The sequence below is a fragment of the Aquila chrysaetos genome, chromosome 12 (assembly GCF_900496995.4).
Source record: "Aquila chrysaetos chrysaetos chromosome 12, bAquChr1.4, whole genome shotgun sequence".
NCBI classification, from domain to species: Eukaryota; Metazoa; Chordata; class Aves; order Accipitriformes; family Accipitridae; genus Aquila; species Aquila chrysaetos.
In genome coordinates this window covers 37162053-37187526 of record NC_044015.1, presented here as the reverse complement: position 1 = coordinate 37187526, position 25474 = coordinate 37162053, and the positions used below count along the sequence as shown (strand labels likewise).

Below are 25474 nucleotides of genomic sequence, written 5' to 3'. Positions count from 1 at the left end.
GGTGTTTGCGTAAGGATGTTTGTAAATGTTAGCAGGAACGCTGTTGGGCTGGCGGAGCAGATGTCCGCGAGATGCTACCAAGAGCCTTATTTACAAACTTGTAAATGACTGAAGGGGTTTCCTTCCCGGGGATAAGGGGGACGCCGACTTAAGAGATTAAAATCCTATTGTTTCGTGGCCGAAGCTGCTGTCTCAGATTATCCTTTACAAGGGGGGGAAAAAAAAAAGAAAAGACCCGTATTAGCTTGAAACACCATTCAACTGTTATGCCTTTTTTTTTTTTTTTTTTTTTTTTATATAAAGCTCAGGGAAAATACGGGGCTGGGGGTTGTTTCTTTCTTTTTAAAGGAAAGGGGAAAAAAGTGGCCGAGCGTGGCTGTTCCCGGCTGGGGTGTACGCTGGCGCTTTGTGTGCTGGGGCTTCCCATACCAGGCGGCTCGCAGGTGATGTATTTAAAATAAGCACAAAAAGCTTGTGCTATCGTAGAAGTATAATTACGCTGAACTTGTGTGCACAGCTTGGTGTCCCACGGGAGCGCGGTGATGGCGTTTGGGTGGTATGGCGATACTGCTGCAAGCCCATTTAATCTTTTTTTTTTTATATATATATATCTTCCTCTTGCCAATACGCAAAGCTTCACCCCAGTCTCCTTTTACCTTCTCTTACCCTAAAATAAACCAAACCCAGTTTGTTTTGTCTCCTGGAGCGTCCAGCCAAGTGGCTTGCAGCGGAGGAAGCAGGACGGTCTCCGGCGTACCGCGGCTGGGGAGCACGGCGTGCCCCAAAAACACCCTGAGCCCACGCGAGAGGCTCTGCGAGCACCGTGGTTTTGAAGTGAGTGCCTCAGTGGGTGCCCGCTGCCGACACGTGGGCCGGCGATCACACTCGCATCAACTGCAGCAGGCTGGTGTTTTGTTTATTTTCATGCACGTTGATGCAACCCAGATGCTGGCACCGACCCGCAGAGGGGACTGATGCAGGAGAGCATCTGAGGGCTCGGTCCGGAGGAAGCGGTCGGCGTGCCGTCCTCCCCGGCGTTAATCGGGTTACTGCGAGGTGTGGGAGGGTTCTATTATTAAATTTAAAACCTGGCGATATAAGATGAAGGCAGCTTTAACGAGATGAAAAGGCTTAACTGGAGTCCAATTAAATTCCGTATTACCTGTTTACGCAGCCTGCTTAAGTCCTGACCTGCACGCTGATTTCTTCCTTAGGCTCCAAAGCCTGTGCTCTAGGCAAAAAAATAAAATCAAAGGGGACAGATAGATACCAGATCACCAACATGTCCCAAGCATCCCCGCACGCTCGTACCGGAGGCAGCTGCCCTCGAGTGCCTTGTGCTGCTCCCGCTGTAGCTGGGAGGTGTGAGATGCAGCCAAAATTCTCCGGTCCGCTCTTCTGGAGAGGAGAGCGAGGGCAAAAACATCTTGAGCCAAAAAAGCAAATGTCCAGCCATCCTTAGTTTGGTTTTAGGTCTGTGCCATGAAGATATTTTTCCATTCCCCATCTCGCTGCCGGGTTGATGGAGGCTGGGGCAGGCAGAGTGGCTGGTACTGGTGGTGTTTCCCTCGAAGGGAGCATCCTCTCTGCTGCCTACCAGCGCCTTGCACCACTGTTTGGAGGTTATTTTTATTAAAAAAAAAAGCGTTTGGTGAAAGCCAGCCGCAGGATGCTGGGGCAAGCCGCGCAGCTGCCTGCGCGACCCAAAGCTGCTCGCCCGCAGCGTGCGGTGGGGGCACCGGCTCGCGTTTAACGGCAGAGTAAATACCGCCAACGGGAACCTGTTTTTCGTAGTTAATAGAAACCATCGCTTGTGCTGGTGAAGCGTGGCAGGTTTGGGCGGGTGGCAAACTGGGGCTCGGCTGATGCCCTGCCGCCTCACAGGGTATGGTCTCGCCGTGACGCTGGGAGCCTCGCAGGATGGGATGCGTCGGGCTGCAGTACCTTAGCCCAGCTTTGAGATGCTCTTGGAGGCGGCTCAGGCTTGTCCAGCAACGGGGATGAGGAGGAAGAATCCCATTGCGGCATCCCGACGGCTGCCGTGCGGACAGAGCATCCAAAAAGCTCCCCAGCTTCCCAAACCTGCCCTTGTTGGGTGCTGCCTTCTATTACCAGGGGTTCCCCGGGGCTGGGGGCAGCGGCGTGCTGTCGGCGGCGATTTCGGCCCGCCGGTTCTGCGCTGGCTGCTCTGGTTTTTAAATTCAGCCCCCGAAACCCTTTTGGCCTCGATGGTGCCTCACGGCTCCTTTCGGGTCGGGTCTGCCGCAGGGCGGGGGGCAGGAAACGGCTCGCCGCACCCTGCTCTCGGCAAACCTGCACGCCTAGCAAAGACCTCAACTCGGCATTAAAGAGAGTAAATAAATAAAAGCACCGGTCCGCAGCTCCTCCCGGGGCTGTGGGACGAGCGGAGGTGAGTTGTGTTCCCGGCTCAGCTGGCCTGGGAAAGCAAATTGGGGTGACACCAAAATGCCGGCGGGGCAGCTCGGGATGCTCGGGCGGCTCTGGGGGCTGCTCGGTGCAGCCGCGCCGGTGCCTCTTCCCTGCCGCTCTTCAATGCAATTAATACGGCGGAATAACCTGGTTTCTTCCTAAGGATTAGGTTAAGAAAACAAGACTGTTTTAATAGCCCTTTTACATCCTACGTAGATTGTAGCTGAAGAACCTAACTGGTTTGGCAGCGCAGCCAAACAGCACATCTTTTTCTTTTTTTCCCCTGTTTTTTCCCCCAGAACCTGATGCCAGTGGCCCTGCCCGAGCGGGCTCCTACCGATAATTCGAGTGCCCAGCTCCTGGCTGTGCTGTTTTGTCCGATTTCCATTGCTTCCTGACCTCCATCCTTCTTTATTTGCAAAGCTATACTCGCAGGCAGCGGTAATAAATCAATTAATGACTCTGATGAATCGTTTAATGGCTGACAAAATAACACTACAGTCAACAGCTTGGATCTCTACAGCAGTACCAGAAGACGCTGGTTGACTCAGGGTAGGGAGACGAAACAGAGACTGTTAGCTCAATTAGTGCAATTAGTGTGCGATTTAAAGGCTTAGACGGCATCTGCTGGCGTACCAAGCCGGTGTGTTAACTGAGAGCTTCGTTTTGGAAGCGAAACACGGCGATCCAGATTGTCATTGCTCCGCTGGCTTCCACCAAAAAGGGGGAAAAAATCCAATGTATGTGGGAGAAAAAAAAAAAAATATATATATATATGTATGTATGTGTGTGTATATAGCTATATAAGCGTGCCCCAGGAACTGCATTTTATTTCCAACATGGAGCAAATTTACCACCTAATAAAAGGCAAACGAGCCGGCATGCTGGCTGTGCCAGAGCTGTCCTTGCTCATCTCCGGCAGTGGTCTCCGGCGTGCTTTGGTGGAAGGAAATTTGGTGCGTCGCATGCCAACGGGGACCTTCGTGTGGCTGGACGTGCTTTCGGCTTACCGCCAGCTTGGACACGGTGGCACAGCGGGCTTCACGCTCCCGCACCGCGCCGGTGCTTCCCGTCTCCTGCCGGCTTCCGTGGCATCTAAGGTCCAGCTGAAGTCTCCGGAGTCCCTAAAAAGAGTTTCTGAGCCAAAATGGTGGAAATAAGCCAGGTGGGGAGAGCTGGAAGGGCAAAGAAGTCCTGGTTTTCTGGAAATGGGTGCTGGAAAGCCCTTGGGGTTTGGGTTCTCACCCTTGGGCTTTGGGTTCTCACCCTTGGGGTTTGGGTGCTCACCCTCGGGGTCTGGGAAATTTGTTCCCAGTGTCTTTTTTTCCCCTTTTCCTTTCTTTTCTGGCACATCCCAAGGGTTTTGCAGAGCTGCTCCAGCCGCGGCTGCGCTCCCATCGCTTCTGTGGGGCTAAAGGTGCCTCCGTGTTTACCTTAGCGGCAGTGATAGGGAGGGGAATAAAAAAGAAATAAAATGTCACTTCGCAGCCTTGTAAATCATTCATCAAGGGCTGACCAGTTTGGCTCCCATCCTACAATATGCTCAGGGCACTTGTGGGTTTTTAATTACCGAGTTCTGCCAAGCGCCACATGTGCGAGGAACTTTAAATCCCCGTTTATGCCGCGAAGGCGTAGGTGAGGTTTTGGGGTGTTTAACGCGGAAAAATACTCTGCGGTTTTGGGGAAAAATGGGCATTTGCTTCAAGATTTTCTTTGGCTGCTTTGCCCTCCTCCCTCCACTCCCTGTTGCAGAGGGAAGGAGGAGGGCAGTGTACTTTCCCCCTGGATCCCCAAATACGTGTCCATCCTCACTCCACACCGCTTTGGGATCCGTTTCGCTTTGGGAGATTCCCCCAGCAAAGGATTATGGTGTGCTGGAAATCTCTTGAAACCATAAAATATCACCTTGGCAGCTTTATTGCAGCGCTCGCCGCCTTGGGAGAGAAGCGTTTTGCGTGATAGAGGGTTTAATAAAGGAAATTCCAAATGGGCTCGCTGCAGTTTGGGGCTCGGTCTTACATATTTTTGCATTAAGAACCGTCATCTGCTTTGCAGAGAAACTGCAATATGTTCATGGCCTTGGATTAAGATTTGGTTTTACTTTTATAGCTGACCCACTTGGGGGGATGGAGGGAGGGGGAGAACTGGGTTCACTCCCTCTCCCGTCTATTTTTGCTGCCGTCTGATGTATAAAAAGAGCCTGGAATGGGCAGGCTTATTTTTCCTGCCAGGACTTTTTTTTTATTAACTGTAAAAACACTCAGATCTGGCCTTTGCTGTTGATGTGAGGAAGGCTGCTCGGGATGCCTTTTTGGGGGCACGGGGGGAGCATGGTGTGGGCTGTGCCCGGAGGCGCAGGACCCCATAGCCACAGGGGTTATTTCGTGAAGGGGGGGGTCTCTTTTTGGGGAATCGGCCCGTGCCGTCGTCTCCGGCGCTTCCAGCTCTGAGGTGCTGGGGTGGGAAAAGCAACCGCTCGTCCGGCGTGGTCGTGGCTTTCGTCCCGCATCCTGCAGGCTGGCTCCTGCCGGAGAGCGTGGTGGAGAGGGGCACGAGAGGTGGTCCCCGGCAAGGCACAAGGCAGCGCTTAGTCCTTAATAATAATCCTTAATTTTCCGGGCTGCCCGAGTCCTGACACCTCGGCTTCTGCCCTCTGCTCGCATCTTGTGGTTGTCACCACATCGGATGCGGTCGGGGGCCGGGGCTGGCTCGGCTGCTGTTGGGACACGGGGTTTGGTGGGGTTGGGGTGCTCCGAGCTTTGGGGTAAAACAAAAAAATTTATTTTTTTCTGGTGGACGATTTTCCTCGGCCCTGCCACGTTGTTTTAGGTGGGTAAGTGCACTGTAAAGATTCGTGGAGGGAGTAGGTCAGTGATCCAAACACAATTAATATCCCTGAGGCTCCCTCGTAACTGCCCTGGGAATGGGGGTTCGTTCGGCGATGGGTAAACGAGAGTGCGCTTCAACGGCACGGGTACCGCTCCTAACCCAGCAGGGATGTGTGTCAGCAGGGGTCTTCAGGGAAATATCTTTTTCTTACCATTTTCCTTCTGGGCAGGAGCCTCCCCTCGTGCTGGTGCTTTCCCAGGGTGGTTTGGTGCATGCCACCCTTCCCTCAGCACTGCCGGAGCTGCTCCTTGCACCAGAAAAACCTCTTTTGTCTGTCAATGTACATCACAGAGAGGAAGTAAATATGAATAGAGATGCTGAGCAGGAATGAGCGGTGTGTCTGGGTACCCTGTCCCTCCTTTTCAGGGCTGGGGCCACTTGGGTGGCTCGTCCTGGGGAGCTGTGACGGGGGGGGCATGACCCCACAGATCAGGTGCGATGAATTTGGAAATTCACAATAAAACTTTGGCATGCTGGTGAGGTCCGGGAGGCATCTTTCTCAGAGGACAGAACTGAACCGGCGAGCATGCGGGGGGAGGTGAGGGAAGAGAAGCATTTAAAAAGCCTTAAAACAGCTTCTGCCTGAAGTGACACGTTGGATGAGGCTAAATGCCTGGGTAAATGAATAAATAAGCCCCAGAATTATCCCTGGGTTTTGTGCAGCCATCTTCTCCATGGATGAATCGCAGAGTCTTGTGCCCCTCTGGCTCCGAGCATCCTCTGCTCGTTCCCCCGTGGGGAGAAGATGCTCGGGGCAGGGGGAGCGATGCTTGAGGCTCTGGGGGTAACAGGCTAATCGAGTCAGCGTGGTGTGGCAGGACAGGCGGCTTTTTTAATGTGTTTTTTTCTCAACTCCGACTCAAACCCACCATGTTTGTCCTGGTTTTGTTCCCCGCAGAGCGCAGCTGCCGCCCCGAGTCCCGTGCTTGGAAACATTCCCCCGAACGACGGGATGCCGGGGGGCCCCATCCCGCCCGGTTTCTTCCAGGTAGGCTCCCGCTCCTCCCGATGCTCGTCTCCACACCGCGCACGTGTTTGCTTACGCTCTGGGTGTCAGCGCTGTCGTGCCTGTGTTTTTTTTTCCAAGGGGATGCTAGGGAAGCAGCATGCCCGCGTAGCTGACCTGTCTAGGAATAACTTGTGTTCTGCTGTCCTTCCACGTTTGCTTTCTATTTTTTGTGGCCTTAAAAGCAAATTTTGTTCTTGCTCGAAGAGGTTACTGTGTATTTACAACTGATGTTTTTTTCCAAAGCTGCTTGGTTTGTGTTTGGGTTGGGATTGTATTTGTTCTCCGGTCCTAACAGACGTGCATAATTGAAAACATTCTGGATTTTGATTCCTGAAACTTTTTCCCCCTCCTCTGGTTAACCGCTTGATTTTTTCCAAATGCAATCACTGAAAGCATTAACAAACGCTGGCTGTGGCTGCAGGCAGGAGTCGGCTCCAGCCAAGTCCCCGAATGCCGTGGAGGCACCTTGTAAGCAAATACCTAGCAAAGTCCCCAAAGTCCCCTCTCTCCTTCCTTCTCCCGTGCTGCGCTCTGACCGAGGAGGGGGTAACGTATGTTTGGAGTGACGCTGATGGAAAGGATCTCGACAAGCACACAGAAAAGGAATTTTCAAAACTTGAACCGGGGGGGTTTTTTGGGGTTTCTCTGGAATCTCTTTGCACGGTGCGAGCTGCACTGGTTTGCAGTGGTGTAAGCTCTTGGTACGTTAAAATCTTCCTTCTTGAGGAAGAAACACTTGTTCGTGTAACAAATGGGATAAGAGTTGAAAGGAATATTTGTTTTGGCAAGCTGGTTTTTTTTTTATCTGGGCTTGTGATTTGTATATGGGAGAACTTCTCAGGCAGTAGACAGGCAGACTCGATAAGGCGCTTGTGATTTATTGTGGTGATATCTGAGCCCGATATCACCGTTTGTGTGTATGGGAAGGGGGAAGGAGGGTCCTGGTTTTTTTTTTTTTTAGAGAGATCCCATTTCCTGAACATGCTTCTGACAAAGTAAGAATATCCGATATTGATCGGGAACCCTAAAACAGGCAAATCTTGTAGCAGCGCTCGGCAGCACAGGGTGAAGCCAACAGCAGAGATGCTATCTCGCAGGTCATAGCTGCTGCCAGCAATTCGAGTGCCAAGCTGCTGCTTCCAAGAAATGTGTCTCCAAAAGTCCTGATCTCGCCCCGTGGCGAAGCTGACTGTCCTTTGGGGCTCCTGCTTCACGCAGAGCTGCGAGGGCTGCAAAACTGGCACGAAGTTAGGGCAAGGCTTCAAGAGTATGGGTTGGCTTTGCCCGAGAGAGGAAGGTGAGGAAGAGGAGTCCCATCTCCCCAGACATGCTGTGCATGCACACACAGTTCTTCCCACGGACGACCTCCAGGCTGTCCCCCGTGCTTTCCTTTCTGCCCTCCCGTAGCATTTTTGCACTGAGGGTCCGATGCAGGAGCAAACAACCCATCCTAGCTCCTTACCTCTCGTGCGGCTGGACCAGGAGCAGCTGGGGAAGGGGGTCTCAAAAGCAACCCTGCTTTCTTAGGGCCTTCGGGGTGGGGGGAGTGTCCTGAAAACCCAGCAGAAGGAATGGCACCCGTGCAGGTGTCGTGTGCGGGGATGCTGCCCATCCCCGGAGCTGCCGGAGGGAAGAGAGGACGGATGCCGATGCATATGGCTCGCATGTGACATCTCAAGAGCCTGCCTTTCCTGAAAGCCCTCCAACATCTGGTTTCTCCTCCCAGCCCTGGGGATGGAGGGGAGGAGGGGAGAAGAAAAATCCCACCTTTTAACACAGTCTGAACATCGCCTCCATGAAAGCCCGTCTGATTTATTGCGGGTGCTGGAGCTCATTCCAGCTTCAGGAGGTGCCGGAGACCAGCTCTTGCAGAGGTGGGCTGGAGGCTCGGCAGCGAGCTGGTCGTGGCTCGGGTAATTCCCTGTCTCTGTAGGAAATGAAAGCGCTGAACTTAAGAGAGCAAAACCAAAAAAGTCACAGGAGATGCAAAGGACTTCTCCCTGACCTTGGTGTGCCAGCCTTGGGAGTGAGTGAGGTTCCTGGTGGTACCACCTCGGACGGTGCCCTCCTCGTGCCAGGAGACCGGAGGATGGAGAGGGCTCGGGGGGTTTCAGCATCTCGCTCTCCTGCACCATATTGCAGGCAGCAGGGACCTGCGAGGGATATCCCTGATGGCAGAGGGCATAGGCAGACTGCTTTTGAGAGGGTTTAGAGGGCCTGATCCTGTCCTGGCATGGTGGGGCACCAGGAGATAAGAAGGGAGTCACTGGTGAAGCCCCGTGCTGCTGCCCTGGGGGTGCATGAACCCCCCCCCCAGCCCCACGCATTTGGATGTGCACTGCTGTTTGGCAAAGGGAAAAAAAATGACACGGACCATTCCTGGGAGCTAGTGGCCCAAAAATCCGTGGGAGCGAGCTTGGAGGAGAAGTGATACGCTGGGAAGGGGAGAAGAGAGGAGGAGTCCAGGCTGCAGCGCCCGTCCGCAGCTGCTGTCTTGCAGGGAGAGTCCCTTCCTTGCGCTGGGGCTCAGCAGCGACCTTCGGGCTGGGGGCCAAGGGAACTGCAGCCTGCAGAGTCTCCCAAAACCTTCCCAAAACGATGGGAAAGGAGAGGCCCTGGGCGCCCTTGAGGTGCCGGGGCATTGCGTGGTGCCAGCCAGCAGCACGGCATCGGGCTGCGCTCTGGACAAAAGGTGGCTGGGTTGACGGCCGGCGTGGGTAGATGCTTTTATTTAAATCTCTCTCTTTGTCCCATTGAGATGAGCAAACAAACCCTTTGCTCATCCTCCTAAAGGTCATCAGAGGCGTTCCTGCTTTTGTTTTGAAAGCTGGATTGATGCCGGGGTGCAGATCCCTCAAAGGAGGGACGGGGCGGGGGGGTGCCAGGGAAATGTAGGAAGGAAAATTAAAAATTGAAAGCAATTAATACCACACCTTCTTAACACTAAATAAATGGGGTTGGGGGGGCAGCCAGCAGCCCCCCACCGCAGCCGTCCCTCCTCTCCCCAGTGCAAACTCCCCGCGCCGCCCCGTACCCCGCGCGCTGATGAAATGGAAAGTTGACCATAAATCAATGTCGGCGGCTGCGTTAGCTATGCATCAGCGGCTCGGCGCCGAGATGCACCAAAACAAAGCGCCGGCTGCTCGGTGTTCCCACACTGCCCCCTAATGCAGAGAGACCTCTGGAACTGGGGAGGACGGGGGGCTCTGGAACCCGGGGGGCTCACCCCCCCGACATCCCCTGCCCTCCCTGCCTCTCCTCCCTGCGTCCCGAGGCACGTCTCTTCGGGTAAGGTCACCCGCCGGGGTGAGGATGGGAAAGCCAGGGGCGATAGGAAGAGGTCCATGTTGTCCTGCTCCCTCCTTGGATGCCACCATTTTCCCCCTGCTCGGCTGTCCTGCCGTCTCGGTGGGATTCGCCACCGCTCCGCGGGTGCCGCCAGCTGTGGGCAACCAGCTCCGGCGAGGTGGCACAAGAGTCGCAAAACCAGGCTGCCCTTCCCAAAATCCCAGGGCAGAACTCGGTATCAGCCTTGCACCAGACAGGGTTTGAAGGAAGGTGGCTTACGAGCTGGAGGAAAGGAAAAGCGAGCGTCGGAGAAAGTTTTTTTTCTGGAAGTTTAGTAGGATGCCCGAGGCTTTTGTACCGAGCGTCTGGAGCATATGGTGGGATTTGCAGTCAACTTTCTCTCGGGTGCTCCAGCCAGATGGAGGTGACTGTTCTTGGCTCCGGCTGACATGGGTTTGTTTCCTGAAGAGCTTGTGTTAAACATATTCTTTAAAACCAGGCTTCTGCAGTTGGGAGCCCCAGCTGCAGGCGAGGCAGAGCTCCTGCCCACGGCTGCCTTCCGCCGTCTGCAGGGGAACTTGGCCCGCCTTGCCTTGCCTTGCCTTGCCTTGCCTTGCCTTGCCTTGCCTTGCCTTGCGTTGCCTTGCCTTGCCTTGCCCTGCCTTGCCTTGCCTTGCCCTGCCTTGCCCTGCCTTGCCCTGCCTTGCCCTGCCTTGCCCTCTCTCGAGAAGGTGCGGTTGGGTCCTCACCCGGCACCACGTGCTGGAAGGCGACCGGGTTCCTCTCCGAAGGCACCTGGAGCATCTCTCCAAAAGGCTCCTTCAGGGATATCTTATTTTTTTGTTGACAACGTGCAAAACTTCCCTCTCCTTCGGTAGAAATAAAGCTCCTATCCAAGAGACCCAGGCATGTCTTTAATTAATCTCCATCTAATTTATTTTAGTATTTTCTAATGTCAAAACCGGTAGGCAGGGGCAGGTATTTTACAACACAAGATGCCTTCCTATTGCTAACTCTAAATTGTCGGTATCTCGTGGCAGCGATGCTTTGCCTTCTCGTACCATCCTGCATTGTTCTGCCACCCCCAGAGGTGCTTGAAAATGTTTTTAAATAGAAAAACTCCCCCATTAGCTGAAAGTATGTAGCCCATAAAACATGATCCATTTGTGGTGAATTACGCTGGAAACATAAATTGACACACGCAGAGCTATGATAGCTCGTGCAATTTTCCATCTTTAATATTTTACAAGAAGTTTGAGGAGTCGAGCTCATGAAAGACGGAGTGGAAATAACCTGATCGCCTGGAAGCTCCCCGTAGAAAGCAGCAGCGGCAGCAAACTTCAGTCGTCTGACGGGCCAGGTTGGGCTTTTAAAGTCCCCGTAGCGTAGAGGGGAAAAAAAAAATGAAGCAGAGAGGAGGCTGGGGCACTGAGAGCTGTCGGAAACAGTTTCCTCTAACACCGTTTTAGCTGTTTGGGGTTGGTCGTTGGGGTTTTTTTTGAGGCAGCTACAGGAAGGTGAAGAATAACCCCCCGTGCAAGGCATCCAGTTTGGAGAAAAAAAAAGAAAAAAAAAAGAAAACTTGAGAGATGATGGGGTTTCTCTGGTTGGGGAGAGCGCTGGTCTTGAGACGAGAGTGAATTAGCTGCAGAGCAGGTCCTGCTCGCCCGGCATGGCGTGTCGGATGGAGCTCTGCTGCGGATGCGACTCCGGGGCATTTGGGATGTGGAGGAAGCGGAACTGCGTGCCTTCGGCCTCCTCTTGTAATAGCGCTAGTTAATAACTGCTAAATACAGATTTTTTAAGAAATAAGGGTTGTTCTGTTGGTTGGAGCCCACATGTCATCTCTGCAAAACACTTGTCTCAACCACCGTGATCCATCGGGATCATCTGCCGCTTCCTCTGCAGCGAGGGAAACCCGTGCGAAAAAGCAACCGATCCGGCAGGCATTCCCGGCTGAACGCAGGTCCCGGCCCTGAAACATCTGCAAATATTTATGGAGATAACAATATCCAGAGGGTCTGCATTTCTGACGGAGTGGAGCAGCCGTGCCGCAGGGGCGCGGGAGGGGGCCGTGGCGGTTGCAGCCCGGAGCAAGCATTTCGGATGCTGCTGCTCGTTGCTGTTTTGTAAAAGCAAAAAGCAAAAAAAAAAAAACAAACAGAAAAAAGCTCCTTTCGGCTCCTCCCCGCCTGCCAAAGCGTTTGCACGAGCTGGCCGTCTGCAGTCACGTTATCCAGAAGTCTCTGCCGGGAGCGGTACCGCATGGGATAATGCAACGGCGAGGATGCTGCGGCGCTGAGCCTGGAGCATCCCGGAGAGCAGCCTTGGGGCAGGACCACGCTCCGGAGGATGCGTTCAGTGGCACAAACAAACCGATGCTCTCTGGATCCGCTTCGCTGTGGGGGATTTTTCTCTGGCGAAAATGCCGCCGTGTCTTATAGACGCTTCTTCTACGATAACCAAACGCCGCTTGCTCTGGAGCTCTAAATGCAGACCCAAAGCACCACCTCCAGTCCCAGCCGGGGTGCGCGGAGGTGGCCGTGTCCCCCTCGCATTCGATACCGGTTAAACCCGCAGCCTCACACGCTGGGGCGTACGAGAGGGAGGGTGTCAGGAGTCTAATAACTTCAAGATGGGGTCTGCGTGCCTGTCCGCTCGGTATCTGGATAACGACGAGCTCCTCCTTGCAGCGCAGCAGGGCGGGCGTTGCGCAGGACCTGTTGACTCTTGCATTGATGGGACTTGAAGGTTGGCCTCTGCGAGCCCCGGTTTTGCTCTTCCGCTTGGTTTCACCGCACGTTCGCCTCCGCCGATAATCCCTACCCGAAATCCTCCAGCTGCGATGTGTAGGAAGGGCTTTGGCGGTGGCCGGACCTCGTCGGGGGCTGCTGTCCTCCGTGGCCCCGTGGTGGGAGGTGGCTGCTGCCCCTGGGGCGGTTTGCATTCGCACAGACAGAGTTACCCACCTCGGAAGCAAAAATAAGTCAAGTTTCACGCGCGGAGAGGACTCTGCTAGAGGAGGTTGATGCTGCAGTTGGACCACAGGTTTGTCTTCTCTGCTCCGGTGGGACGTGGATGGAGAAGGCAGTTGTGTTGGCACCGGGAGGGTTGTCCTGAGGTGCCGTGACCTCTTCCAGCCAAGGTTCGCCGGGCGTTAGGGGCAGGGGCTGGTCGCCTTCAGCTCCCGGAGAATAAACGGTGGCGTAAACGGTGGGACTTCATTTCCCCGCGCGCAGCGGCTGGAGCGGGGAGGCTGGCAGGAGGCTGTTGGTTTAAATCCGCTTGGCTCCATCTCGCCGCCGAACCGTTCAAATAAAAAAAAAAAAAAAAAAAAAAAGAGGAAAAAACCCACCCTCTTACTTTATTTACATTGCACTCAAGTTTCTGCCGTACAAAAGATTTGCAGGTGCAAATATGTCCTGCCTTCATTAACTTCCCCTCCCTTTTTAATTTATGTGATTTCAATTTTCCTTCCCTGTACTGTTAATTAGGGGACCCTCTAATCAGTACCATTATCACAGTGGTATTCATGTTTAGGAAAGCTGCTAAACAAATGCTTGCAAAATTGCTAAATGGCTAATTAATGTCTGTTAATTAAGAAAATTGCTCATGGTAACAAACCATGCCATTGCTGGCAGCAGCTAGAAGGCGAACACTTGTTGAAATTAGTAACGAGGCAGGTAGAGAACATCTGCTCCGGCGCCGGTCCTGGAGCCTGCCGTCGCTTCCCATCACCTACTGACAAAGCTCGTTTGCTTTCTCTACCAATTACACCTCCTTTGACTCCAAAAATCCATATTTTTTTTCCTTACGTTAACACGCACCGGTATATTCTTGCACCGAGCTCGTGGTTTTTCCAAGCAAATTTTCATTTCATTTTAAGGAAAATTTAAAAAAAAAAAAAAAAAAAGTGGGCGTTCAAGCCCAAAATGTCAGCGGCTGCTGCATTGCAGCCTTAAACCTGCACCGACTAATCTCTCCTTTTTTCCCCTAGACATCCTTTCTTTGCTCGCAAGCCATTTTACTCGCATCCTTAGGGAATCCACCTCGAGGAAGGATGTTGCATCCGTGCAGTCTGGCGATGCAGCCCCGGTTGTGCCGGCCAAACGCTGCCCAGGCGCGAGCTGGGACGTGCTCCTCGTCCTCTGCGCTCGCTCCAGCACCTCCAGTGAACCACGGTCAAAAAAAAAAAACCCCAAACCCCGGAGGTGTTTCCAACCTTTGGGATGAGAGAGGAAAAAACGATATTTTTTTTTGGTTTGGGGGTGTTTTTTGTATTTCCCCCAACCTCTCTGGTCCTCTCCCGCGTATTTTTTCTTCCTCGTTTCACGCCCTTGCAAAGTGTTTCCCTGTGTGTTTATCATTGCAGACTTGGTTGAACTACCGGACCGTTTACCGTCAATGTGGCTGCTGTATTTTGACAGATGTTCTGATTTTTAATTTTTTTTTTTTTTTTGCATATATCATTATTCATTGTTCAGCTACAAATGAATAGAAACTCAATTAAAAAGAGGAAAAAAAGAAAAAAAAAATTAAAAATGGGAGAACTGACTCCCCGACAAAACAGGTCCACCCGTCAATCCTTTTTTTAGCTCTTTCTGCGCTTTCATGTGCTAATCTATAACCTCCTTCTACTGTCTGACCTCACAGGGACCGCCTGGGTCACAGCCCTCGCCACACGCACAGCCTCCACCCCACAATCCTAACAGCATGATGGGACCCCACAGTCAGGTAAAGACACTAGCGATGGGTAGGGCTGTGAACCGGGACGTGCGCTCGATTTGCTTATTTTTTTTTCCTCTATAAGCATGCTGGGCAGCGGGTACCCGCTCCCCCGGGGAGCATCCCCCCGGGCACCCCAGCTCCGAAGCAAAATGTTGGTTTTTTCCCATTCTTTTTCCTTTTTTTTTTTTTTTTTTTTTTTTTTTTTGGATGTGCAGTTGTCAATGGATTGAGAAGTCAATCGTGGGTATCAGACTGTTTTACCTTCCCAAGGTAGCCTGAGAAATTTAACTTGATGTGGGTTTTTAAGCTTCTGTTAGTAGCAGCAGTTGTAAAAAAAATAACTTTAAGTCTTTCTTTTTTTTTCAGTACTTAGCATTGGGGGTTTTTTTGTGTGTGCGTGTCTGTATGTGCTTATTTGCCACTTTTTTTAATATATCTCTATATATTTAAACTTGAACAGTATCTAACACTCAGGGTTTCCCATGCACTAATTTTAACAGCCTCACCTAGTATTGCCGATGTCAAACGCTCTCAAACAATAAATCTACAGAGAAAATGTTAAAAACGGACTCCGGACATCTTTTTTTTTTTTTTTTTTTCCCTTTTGAAACCTAACTTTTTTAAAAAGGATGTCTCCAGAAAAAAAAAAAAAAAAAAAAAAAACAAACCAAAACCAGTGTGTACAGTCTAACCGGCGTGCGTGGGGAGCGTGCTGCCTCCCCGCAGCTCGGCCCTGACCTCCCTTTTGTGTCCCCGCAGCCGTTCATGTCGCCGCGCTACGCCGGAGGTCCCCGGCCCCCCATCAGGATGGGCAACCAGGTACTGCGCTCCCGGGCTCCGCGCCGGCGGGTTTCTTGGGAATGGCTTTTATTTGGGGAGGGGGACAGGGGCCACGTGTCCCGCAGATGCTCCTTGGGTTTGGCTGGCAAGCGTCGCCTCCCTCGGGCATCCTCCGTTTTCTAAGTGCTGGACCACCGAGTGTCACGTAACCCGTTTATTTTACTGGTTTTTTTGAGGTTCGGGCATATCCAGGGTGTAAACGGCGGTGGGGCGTGTGCCGCTTTTTATTTGTGGTGTTTCCAGCACGGCCGTGCCGTGCTGCGGGCTCGGTGCCCAGCTGGATTTTCCCTGCAATCGCAGAAAATTAAAGTGATGGAGATAATCCTGCTGCTGGGTTGACCGAGCGCTTAGATCAGCGGCGGGGTCAAGCGGGGCAGGTCACTGCTGAATTTTTCGGGTTCGGTTTATCCTCTTATCCCAGCTTAAACAAGGGCAGTTTGTTTCTGGCCTTACGGATGGAGGCTTCCACCCCACGCGCTGCCTGAACGCGTGGCCTTTGGTTCAGGAATTCGTCTCGTTCCCAGCAATGCCGTGCAGATCCATAGGGTAACGACCGAACCAGAGGTTATTTGTCATTAAAGGGAAATTAAAGGAAACCTGTCATTCCTTTGAGTAGCGAAGGTGGCTGTACAAAAATTATCTCGGGAGCTTGTTTTTTGGCTAACAACATTATTTTTATATAGCTCTTATTAGCGGAATGAGCAGGATAGTCAGGAAATAGGATGTAGCAGCTCGCTTCGTGTTTGTGCTTGCTGGATTTGAGACTTGAATCGCTGGAACTTGCAAAATGACGGTGAGACAGCTGAGATGTAGCTGAGAAAAACTCAGGGGGGGCTGACGTAGGACCCCCCCCAAGCCCGGATGGGCTGGAAAAGCCTCCCACCCAAGGCAGTGGTGGCTGTTTTAGCGAGGTATTAATTAACTGCACCTCCTCACGGGACAGTTTTAACAGGACCCCGTCCTGCTGTGGTCCCGAGCTCGTCCCAAGCTCCTCTGGAGGTGAACACAGTGACCTGGGGCAGGCGTGGGACCGGTCTGGGGAGGCTGCTCTTGCAGCAGGGTCAAGCATCCAGGATTGGGTAAAGTTAATTAGAAGGATTTAATTTTTTCCCCCCAAACACCACGTATAAAACACCGGTTTGTACCTACCCAGAGCTCGGCGAGGTTGTGGTCACATCCAGAGGGACAAGAGGAATAAATAGGCAGGCAGGAAGGTCAGGCGGCAGAAGTGTAAATATCCATCTCTACAACGCCCCTGGTTTATCTTCCTCCTGCTGCCAGCTTCCAGGCTGCGAAAAAATCGGGATTGGGCAGATTCCGCCTCGGCACGGCCATGTGCACCCAGTGCCTGCGCTGTGCTCCAGCAGTGGGACCTGTCTGTGTCGGTATTCAAATAAAAGGCAGCGCCGTAGCAAAACTGTTTACAGTTTGCTTCCCCCGGGCAGATGGTAGCTGCGTTTTTCTCCCCCTTTATCTATTCGGAGCAGCCTTTGAACTTTAAATAGCCACCTTGCCCGAGCAGAGCGTGGGTTTGGGGACGGGGACCATCCGTCTTCCCCTCTGCCTGCGTGGGGACGGGTCCGAACGCTGGTCTGCTGCAAACGGAGCATCTCTCCGCCGGCAGCCGATGAATCGCTGCGACCTGTGCGGTTTGGCCCCGGCGCTGTGTAAATACCGGGGAGCCACGCTGCCCGTCTACCTTTCCTTGTCGGCTTTGATGCCTCTGCCCCGTGCAGCCCGGGCTTTCCCCCGCTTCCCTAAAATACGGCAGCCTGACGGCACACGGGCTGCGGGGAGAGGAGGAAACGCTGACACCTTGTTTGGTTTTTAGAGGGTGTTTGTGAAAGGAAAGGGGAGGCAAACGCCCGGAGGCTGTAGGAAGATGCCCGGGATGCAGCGGGATGCGGGATGCTCGGGCAGCCGCAGGTCGTGCTGCGGCAGGAGGGGTGGTGCGTCCTGGGGAGCACGCCAAGGAGCCCCCCTAAAGCCTCGACCCAAACCTATCTCTTTAGGCTGCATTGTAGCAATTATTATTTTTTTTCACCTTCCTCCCCTTGTTTTCACAGCCCCCGGGTGCCGTTCCCGGTACACAGCCATTGCTGCCCAATTCGATGGATCCCACGCGACAGCAAGGTAAACCCAGCAGAGGAGGGACGAACGTTAACGTTTCTCGTTAGCTGTTAAATTTGGGACCCGAAGTGGCTGCCGTGCCGCGTAACGCCCCTGCTTTCCTCCCAACAGGGCACCCTAACATGGGCGGCCCCATGCAAAGGATGAATCCTCCACGAGGGATGGGCCCCATGGGTCCCGGTCCACAGGTAAGCCCAACGCCGAAAAACCTCTTGCAGCTCGGCAAACGCCGCGCACCGTCGAAACGACCTCCTGGGGCGCAAACGCCTGGGAGGTCTCCCCCCACGCCCTGTCCCCCCATTAGTGTTAATGCGTTTTACATTAGCCTTGCATCTGGAAATCCCTCCTTTTAACATGAGCGAGGTCTTCAGAGCTCGTTAAGGGTATTGCAACCTCCCTGTTGCCCTTCCGTCAAAGGGGATGGCACTTGGCGCCGCGCCGGAGCGGCCTTTGAGTGCATTACGCTGCCTGCCTGGGAAATAGTTATGACCCTAACAGCAGGAAGGGGAAAGGAGGCTTGCATTAAAAATAAATAAATAAAAAGAAACGGCAAAGATCCCTTTAGCAGGGGAATAAGGCTTTCCTCTGCGAGGTTCCCCTCCGCCCGCCCCTCCTGCTGCCTGCTTGAGCTCTCTATTTCAGCAAAGGGGACTAAACTCTTGAAATTAAGCAGATCTGGGTTAATATATGCTGTCTTTCCATTGATTCGCTTTACGGAGTGGCTTGTTGTTGACTCACTCCTGTTTGTTCCTTCTATGAGACTTCAAAACCAGATTACCATATTTTGGTTGGAGGTTTATCCTCTCTGCATCGTCGCCTACGTCAAGTTTGTAGTGCGAGGATCAGAGTCTGTCAAGAGACGAGCGGGTGCGCTGGAGTTTTGTTTTGTTTTTCCCCTGGAGACTGTTGAGATAAGCGAATATTGTGTAAAGAGGGAGTTGTGTCATCCCTTTTTAACACCAGCCTGAGGATGCTGCTCAGGGATGCCCGGCTGTCTCTGCAGGCACCCGGATCCATCCTAGGGCAGGAGGTAAAAAACCCGCATGAGCATCGTTTCCCAGCCTAGCCCTCCGATAGCGCCGCTGCTCTGCTTAAAATCCTCCTTTCCTGGAGGATCGCACCCAAAAAAAATGGCATTTGTTAGCATGGCCTGTGCCAAGGAGAGCGGCGGTGGTTTGCCTGGGGGAGGCTGCTCGCTTCCCACTTGCAAAGCACGCCGTGAAACTTGGAAGCCGCGAGCGCGCGTTCAGCGCCGCGTGGGATGGCGGCGGCTCTGGGAGCCGGCAGGAGTTGTGAAATGTTCAGAGCTTTATTTTTGACTCCGCCGTTCCCTGTGTACGTACATTAGGGAGAGGTTTTTTAAAAGGCAGCCTTCCCCTGGAGAAGCGCTGGGCTTCCCAATCTGGCACCCGCGGGGCGCTGCCTCCCCGCAGCCGTCCAGGAACCAGCGCCTGTGCAGGCAACCACCAAAAATACCGAACCAAACCCAGCAGCCTCTCACACCTCGCACGCCCAGGGCTTTTTTTTCTTCAAGCTTTGCATCGGGACCTGCCCAAACGCTCCTTAAATTATTTGAAAGGGCTGCCGAGCGTCCAGCCAGGACATCCCGGCATCCTGACAACAGCTGCTTATGACATACCAACGATGAATCATCCCTTGCAGCTGATCACCGCTGCCTTTTTCCCTTTAATAGTCGCAGTTTTAGCTCTGCAGAAGCCAGGGTTAGGTTTGCCGGTGCCTGTAGGAAGAGGGTTTGTAGCTCACTGGGTTTCGGCAGCATCTTGCCGGAGCCCAGCATCCAGGTTGCTCAGCACAGCTGCGTTCCCTCTCCACCCTCCCTGAGCATCTTTCAGACAGCTTCGTTTTCCAGCCTTTCAGCTCCAATTAAAAATGCTGAGGCTTTTTTTTTTTTTTTTTTTTAAAAAAAACAAGGGGTTTGATGCAGCTATTCAGCGTAAATGGCTGGAATTTCTTTCAATTAAGGACTTGCCGGTAATTTGTTTGGGGAAAACCCTTTTCTGCCTCTTCAAAACAAACTTCGGTGATGCCCTCAGGAGAGCACCGTGCTCCGGTGCATCCACAAATCCAGGGAAAAATCGACAGCTCTGATGTATTGCACTTAAAATCCAGCTTGGAACGCTCCGAGGGGCTGCAAAATAGGAAGCGGCCAGCCATCCCCCCCTCCTGCCTTAGCAATTTTTTCCTTTAAACGGCAGAACTACAGCCCAAAAAGATGCATCGTGGGGGGAAGGTGGGAGGGGAGGAGCGTCAGCGCGACCTAAATCCGGCTGCACGTCGCCCAGAGGGTACGGGGAGCAAAGCGCAGACCAAATGGAGCGCGGCATTCGGGAGATTCCTCTTCCTTCGCCGCCTTGGGCTTGGCTTTGTACTGGAGCTGGTTTTAGGAGATGAGGGATGCAGATCTGAGGCTCCCGGTCCCAGCTGGAGGCTAAGCCAGGGTGGAATAAGCCAGGAGAGGAGCCCCGAGGGGCTGCGTGGCTTGGTTTTCCCTACTCCAGCTGTCATCCTGGGAGCAGGGGATGCTCCATCTCGGGGGGAGCTCGTGCAGCCTTTTCCCGTCCTTACGCTGCAGCAATAACCTTCCAAGCGATGCCGCCTTCTCTCCTCCTGCCCCTGTTTTCTCCTGCACAAAAAGACAAACCCAAAAGGCTGTTGTTGGCGCCTGGGGGCTGTGAGCAGATTTGTCTCCCGGAGCTGGGAGGGGGCTGTTTTCTCTCCACCAGCATGGCATCAGAGACCGGGGGGGACTTTGGGGCTCAGCCTGGCTCCCTTCCATATTCAGCTGCCTGGCTTTTTTATAAACACAATTGCTAATTGCCCCTACGTTCAGCATCGTCTAATATTTTTTTTTTAAAGCTCATTTTTGCAAACTAACCTTCTTGGTTTTTTGTTTGTTGTTGGTTTGTTGGGTTTTTTTTTTCCCTTTTCTTGTCTTCTCCGGTTTCCCTTCCCGTTACGGTAGACTGACCCTTGGTTATCGTTGCAGAACTACGGCAGCGGCATGAGACCTCCACCCAACTCCCTAGGTCCCGGCATGCCCGGAATTAACATGTAAGGCAAACCCTGCACGGGGGATGTTTGGCCGCTGACTCGGGCTTTGCGGGACCGTATGGATAAAAACAACTTTTTTTTTTTTTTTTTTTTTCCTGTTTTAATTTTGACCCCAGGGGGCCGGGAGCTGGCAGACCGTGGCCGAACCCCAGCAGTGCTAACTCAGTGAGTATCACACGGTCCTCGAAGCAAGAGCGGGGCTGGTTGGGGACCGTCCCGCAAATGAGGCCGTTCCCCGTTAGCTGAATCCTGCTAACGAGGCGGGGGTCCCCAGCCTCTCGTTTAGGCGCTGCATCTAAAGCCTAAGCCCTGCTCCTGTGTCCTGCTCTCCCCGGGGCGGCGTGCGGCCGCGGGGGCTGGTGGGCCCTGGGACCCCCATCCCGGCCGGGCTGGGGGGGCGGCGGGGGGCTCTCGGCTGTGCCCTGCGGCTGAACCTGGCTCTCTTCTCTCTGTTAGATCCCATACTCTTCTTCATCACCTGGTACATACGTGGTGAGTCCTCCTGCTCCGTCTGTCCGTCCTGTCGTCGGGGCGCAGAGACGTTACGGCTCGGAGAGCTCGTGCGGTTTTGGGGGGAGTCGGTGCCGGGGTGGGGAGGGGGGCCAGGCTGGGTTTGGGGGTGCCAGGTGCGGCCGGGGGGAGGCGTTTGAAAACGTGGGGAGGTGGGCGACGCTCGTGTTTGCGTGGCTGACCCCCGCTTTGTTTCTCCGCAGGGTCCGCCCGGCGGCGGCGGTCCTCCGGGGACACCCATCATGCCCAGTCCCGCAGGTACGAGACCCCCCCCAAGACCCCCCGTCTCCCGGGCTCCTGCCCCTTCCCCTGCCGGGAGACCCCCACCCCTGGGGCCGCACCACCGAGCGCAAGCAACTTCTGCCCAACTGGCGAAAACCAATTTATGTAGCTTTTGCCTTTCCGGGGAGCGAGCGGCGTGGGCTGCTTGGCTTCGGGATGGCATTTGGGGATATTCGTATGTCCATCTATGGATTTGGGTGCTGCGGGGCTCGGGGAGGTGAGGAGCGCTACACGGCGAGGAATTACCTCCCCGTGCTTCCCAGCCAGGAGTTGAATTATTTTTCACAGTTGAATTTCTGTGATTAAAAACTTTGTGGATCTTCATTAAATACAAATTAACCAGAAAATGGTGGTACTTAGAGGGAATTTTAGGTGATAAAATACAAAAGAATGAGTTCAAGTGGCATGAGTTTGTTTTAATTAAGAAATGAATTAATCACCCGACTTACTGGGCTTCACTGTTCCACAGATTCAACAAATTCAAGTGACAACATCTACACAATGATTAATCCAGTACCGCCCGCAGGCAGTCGATCGAATGTAAGTCTGCTTTCTAATAATTTACATATCAGATACCATAACAAATCATAATTAACTTCATCAGTTGAGAGTAAAGCAGTTTAATTGATTTCAGCCATTTGTTACAAAACAGAAATAAAACAAACCATCAAAAAGCGATTAACTCTTTGGCGACTTTGTTAATTTTTTATGCTTATTAAGAGAGCGGTGGTCCTGCTGCTCCGGCCGAGGTGGTGGCAGCTGCGTGCCCGGCGAGATGCTGTGTTTTGCGGGATACGGGCAGACTTAAATCTCTTTAAATACTAGTTGGAGGGAGTCCTCCGCGCTGCCCATGGGTCCGGGTCTGCCCGCACCCGTCCGGCCAAATTTTATGGGTGAACCCACAGGACCATGAGCCTGGATGCGTCCCTCCTCTCGCCCTACTCCGGAGGGATGGCTGGGATGGGGACGGTCCCCAGAAGCTGCCGTGGCCGTGGCAGACGTGCGGGGTGGTTTTGGGGCTGATTTTGGTTTTGTCGCCTTTTTCTTCCGCAGTTCCCGATGGGCCCCGGCTCCGACGGCCCCATGGGCGGCATGGGCGGCATGGAGCCCCATCACATGAACGGATCGTTAGGTGAGCGCCCGCGCGGGGGGCTGCGGTTCGGGGGGCCCCGCCGTGCCTTCGCTCCCTGCGGACGCTGGCAGAGCATCCCAGGGTCAGCCCCCAGTTCGGACCAGTGCTCGAAGCACTGGAAATCGGAGGGGGAGTCTGGAGGAGGGGGGGGGAGCAGGGCAGGGGGGTGCAGGGGCCACGGCTGCATGCTCAATAAGGCTGTTCTCCTTTTGTGTCCCCCCCCCCGCGCAGGGTCAGGAGACATAGATGGACTTCCAAAAGTAAGTGAGTTGCAGAGCGGGTGTGTGGGCCCCCCCCCTTTTCTCGGCACTGGGGTGCCGGCGTGACCCCAACGGATGGGGACACGTCAGGGGGACGTGACCGGGGCAGGCAGGGCTGCGTCCTGCCCCCACGGCGTTTCGGGGAGCGCGGGGACCTGCTCACCGCCTCCCCCCCATCTCCTGCAGAATTCTCCAAACAACATAAGTGGCATTAGCAATCCCCCGGGCACTCCAAGAGACGACGGGGAGCTGGGAGGCAACTTTCTCCATTCCTTCCAAAATGACAATGTGAGTGAGTGAGTGCCTCCCTGGGGACGGGGGGGGGGACGGTCCCCGGGGCGTCCCGGCACGGGGGTGGGTGGGCTTGGCGGTGGGTGCCTTTTGGATGTGGGTTGTGCTGTGCGGGAGCTGCTCCGGGACAGAAAGTGGGGAGGAAGAAATACGCTGGTGGGTGCGAGCTTGGGTCCTCGGCGGGATAGGGGTGTACCGAAGGAGAGGAGAGGAGAGGATCCTGCGGGACGGAGGAGAGAGGATCCCGCAGGATGGAGAGGAACCGCTGCAGATGCAGCCAGCTGTGCTCCCTGGCCGATTTGAGGCTCTGTGCGTGGCTGCAGACATCCCTCCTCTTCTTCCTCTATTAGCAGCGTATACACGTGTGCATGTTAATTATTTGTTTTAAATTGCGTCTCAGCCCATACTGTTCTGCTGATTTTCTCCCCGGAAAAGCAAGTTAGAGAGCAGATCACGCCCTGATAAATTGGCGTCTCCAGCGTATCCTCTCCTCCTGATTTATTAGATCCAATTCGGTTGCTGCATAGTTGTCATCAGCCTCCTTTTGCGCCCCGCTTCGGTGTCTGGGGGTCTGGCCCGCCTGGTTTCTCACCCTGGCTCTGTCTCTCTTCCAGTATTCCCCCAGCATGACGATGAGTGTGTGATTTCCCTCCCCCTCCTCCTCTCCAGGATCAAGAGAGTCAGCTGCCGTTCGGAGGATCTCAACGAATTATGCAAGAAGAAGAAGAAGAAGAAGCTAGGTGTATGGGCAGGGAGACGCGTGGCGGGGGCCAAAACCCCAGGTTTAGTTTCATGCAATAAAAAGGCTGAACTTTTTATTCCATAAAACATGAAGGACAAAACTTAAAATATTTCAAGACATGACAAGACCCTTCTTTGTGCAGAAGGGTTTATATATGTACATGACACTTCTTTTTGGAAACAAACGGAAGCCTCTAGCACCCAACTCCGATCTCTTTGCTTTGTTCTTTTAAATAAAGACAGAAACCGAACCTGTTGTATGTTTGTGCCGTGCGACACCAGGAAGCTAGTCTAGATATGAAATCTCATGTTGTCTCTGTTGTAGTCATTTTTTTAAATAAACTGGACAGTTTACAATGGTGGTTTTCGTTCAGAAGGCCTGTTTTGTTTTGGTTTTGGGGGTTTTTTTCCCTTCTATTTTTGGTTTTTTTGGTTCGTTTGCAGCACAACGCTTCCTCCTCCAGTTAACAAGATCTGCTTTGGGGAAGAGACTCCACCACCTCGTTATAAACTTGTTAACGCAGGTGACCCCTTCTAGGATCACATCCTCGAATGAATCGTGATCTTGCTCTCTGTGACTGTGGCATGCACTGTGTTAGTCTTTCCCCCCCTCTCTGAGTACCAGAAGAAATCTCTGTCCCTCCCTTCCCCAGAGTCCTTCAGCTGGTTCACTGCAAAAATTGATTTTTTTTAAATTTTTTTTTTTTTTTGTAAATCCACCAAAAGAAAGGGTTAATCTGACCTGGGACTTTGAAACTGTGATCTCCAGCTAACTTTGGGGGTTTTTTGGGGGTTTTATTTGCTTTGGGGGTATTTTGGGGGGGTTCTTTTCTTTAGAGATGTGCTCTTGTCAGGGTTTCACTTATCTATGATTTGGAACTGGATGGAGATATTTTTTAAGGAATTCTTGTTGTTAAAAATGTAACCTTGCTATTCTGTAGGCTCGCTCTGTAATAAGAAAAATAAAAATTAATGGCAAGCATCGAAGGCCCTTCCTTCTGGCGGGAGAGGAAGGGACGAGCCAAGGCGGCGGGTTGGGATCTCTGTACATGACACTACCCTGTAGTTTGGTCTTTGTTTTTCTCCAGCTCCCATTTCTGCTCCATGTATATCATATTCTGTAAAATATTCTCTCCCTTGGATTTGACCTTTGTGCGGATTATTGAAAGCATTGTATCTTGTTTCAGTGTTTTTTCTTACCTTGTAGTCTGGTTCGAAAATTACCGAGAGGGGAAAAAAAAAAAATAATTATTATACATTGTAGTTTGTGTACGATATTTGTTGATAATGTTTTATTAAAGGGATGTCTTTTTTCCGCACCCCTTCATTGAAATGTTTTTGGGGAACATTTGGCTTGTTTTTATTATTCTGACTGCAAGACATGAGATGACAAAACTTTTTTTTTAAGTGTGTAATACGAATATTTTTTTTTCACGTTTGCCTTCTTTTTCCTAGGCATTTTAATTGTGCTTTACCTGTAGAAAGTCGCTGGGGAGGGAGGGGTGGGTGGTATGGGGGGGTCTGAGGGTGTCAGTCTCATAGTTACGGTCAGGTTAATATTTTCCAAGTTACACTGAGAAATAACTGAACGCAGATTTTTTTGCATCGCAAATATACCCGGGGGCTCCCCAAGGGGTCAACTTTTTTTCCTTTTCCGCTTTACATCTTGTTCAGGGTTTTTTTTTCTTTTCCTTTTTTTTTTTTTTTTTTTTGTTCTGACGTGAGGAAATGAAAGGACCGGTTTTAATGTATTTTAAAATGAATAGCTAAATTATTGTCTTCATTGGTATGGGATGGTTTTTTGAATGAAACGGTTCTCCCCCCTTCTCCCCCCCCCCCAATGCTGTAATAAATATCAACATAAACATTTGA

The 25474-nt window shown here is 52.6% G+C and overlaps 1 protein-coding gene across 7 annotated transcripts in view; it reads left to right on the top strand.

Moving 5' to 3' along the window:
- The window catches only part of SSBP3 (single stranded DNA binding protein 3), a 56981-nt gene extending 31507 nt beyond the window's left edge, over nucleotides 1-25474 (top strand). The window contains exons 5-18 of one of the 7 annotated variants that reach the window (XR_005933621.1): nucleotides 6218-6307; nucleotides 14270-14350; nucleotides 15104-15163; nucleotides 17251-17317; nucleotides 17426-17502; nucleotides 20298-20386; nucleotides 20503-20551; nucleotides 20843-20878; nucleotides 21100-21154; nucleotides 21648-21718; nucleotides 22232-22310; nucleotides 22542-22574; nucleotides 22757-22858; nucleotides 23476-25474. Coding sequence is in view for 6 of the 7 variants with exons in the window: in XM_041127537.1 (XP_040983471.1) it covers nucleotides 6218-6307; nucleotides 14270-14350; nucleotides 15104-15163; nucleotides 17251-17317; nucleotides 17426-17502; nucleotides 20298-20386; nucleotides 20503-20551; nucleotides 20843-20878; nucleotides 21100-21154; nucleotides 21648-21718; nucleotides 22232-22310; nucleotides 22542-22570; nucleotides 22757-22858; nucleotides 23476-23505 (915 nt within the window). In the remaining variant the exon portion in view is untranslated. The remainder of the gene's footprint in view (nucleotides 1-6217; nucleotides 6308-14269; nucleotides 14351-15103; nucleotides 15164-17250; nucleotides 17318-17425; nucleotides 17503-20297; nucleotides 20387-20502; nucleotides 20552-20842; nucleotides 20879-21099; nucleotides 21155-21647; nucleotides 21719-22231; nucleotides 22311-22541; nucleotides 22575-22756; nucleotides 22859-23475) is intronic. The other 6 variants (XM_030033782.1, XM_041127537.1, XM_041127538.1 and 3 more) reach the window with 6 other exon arrangements.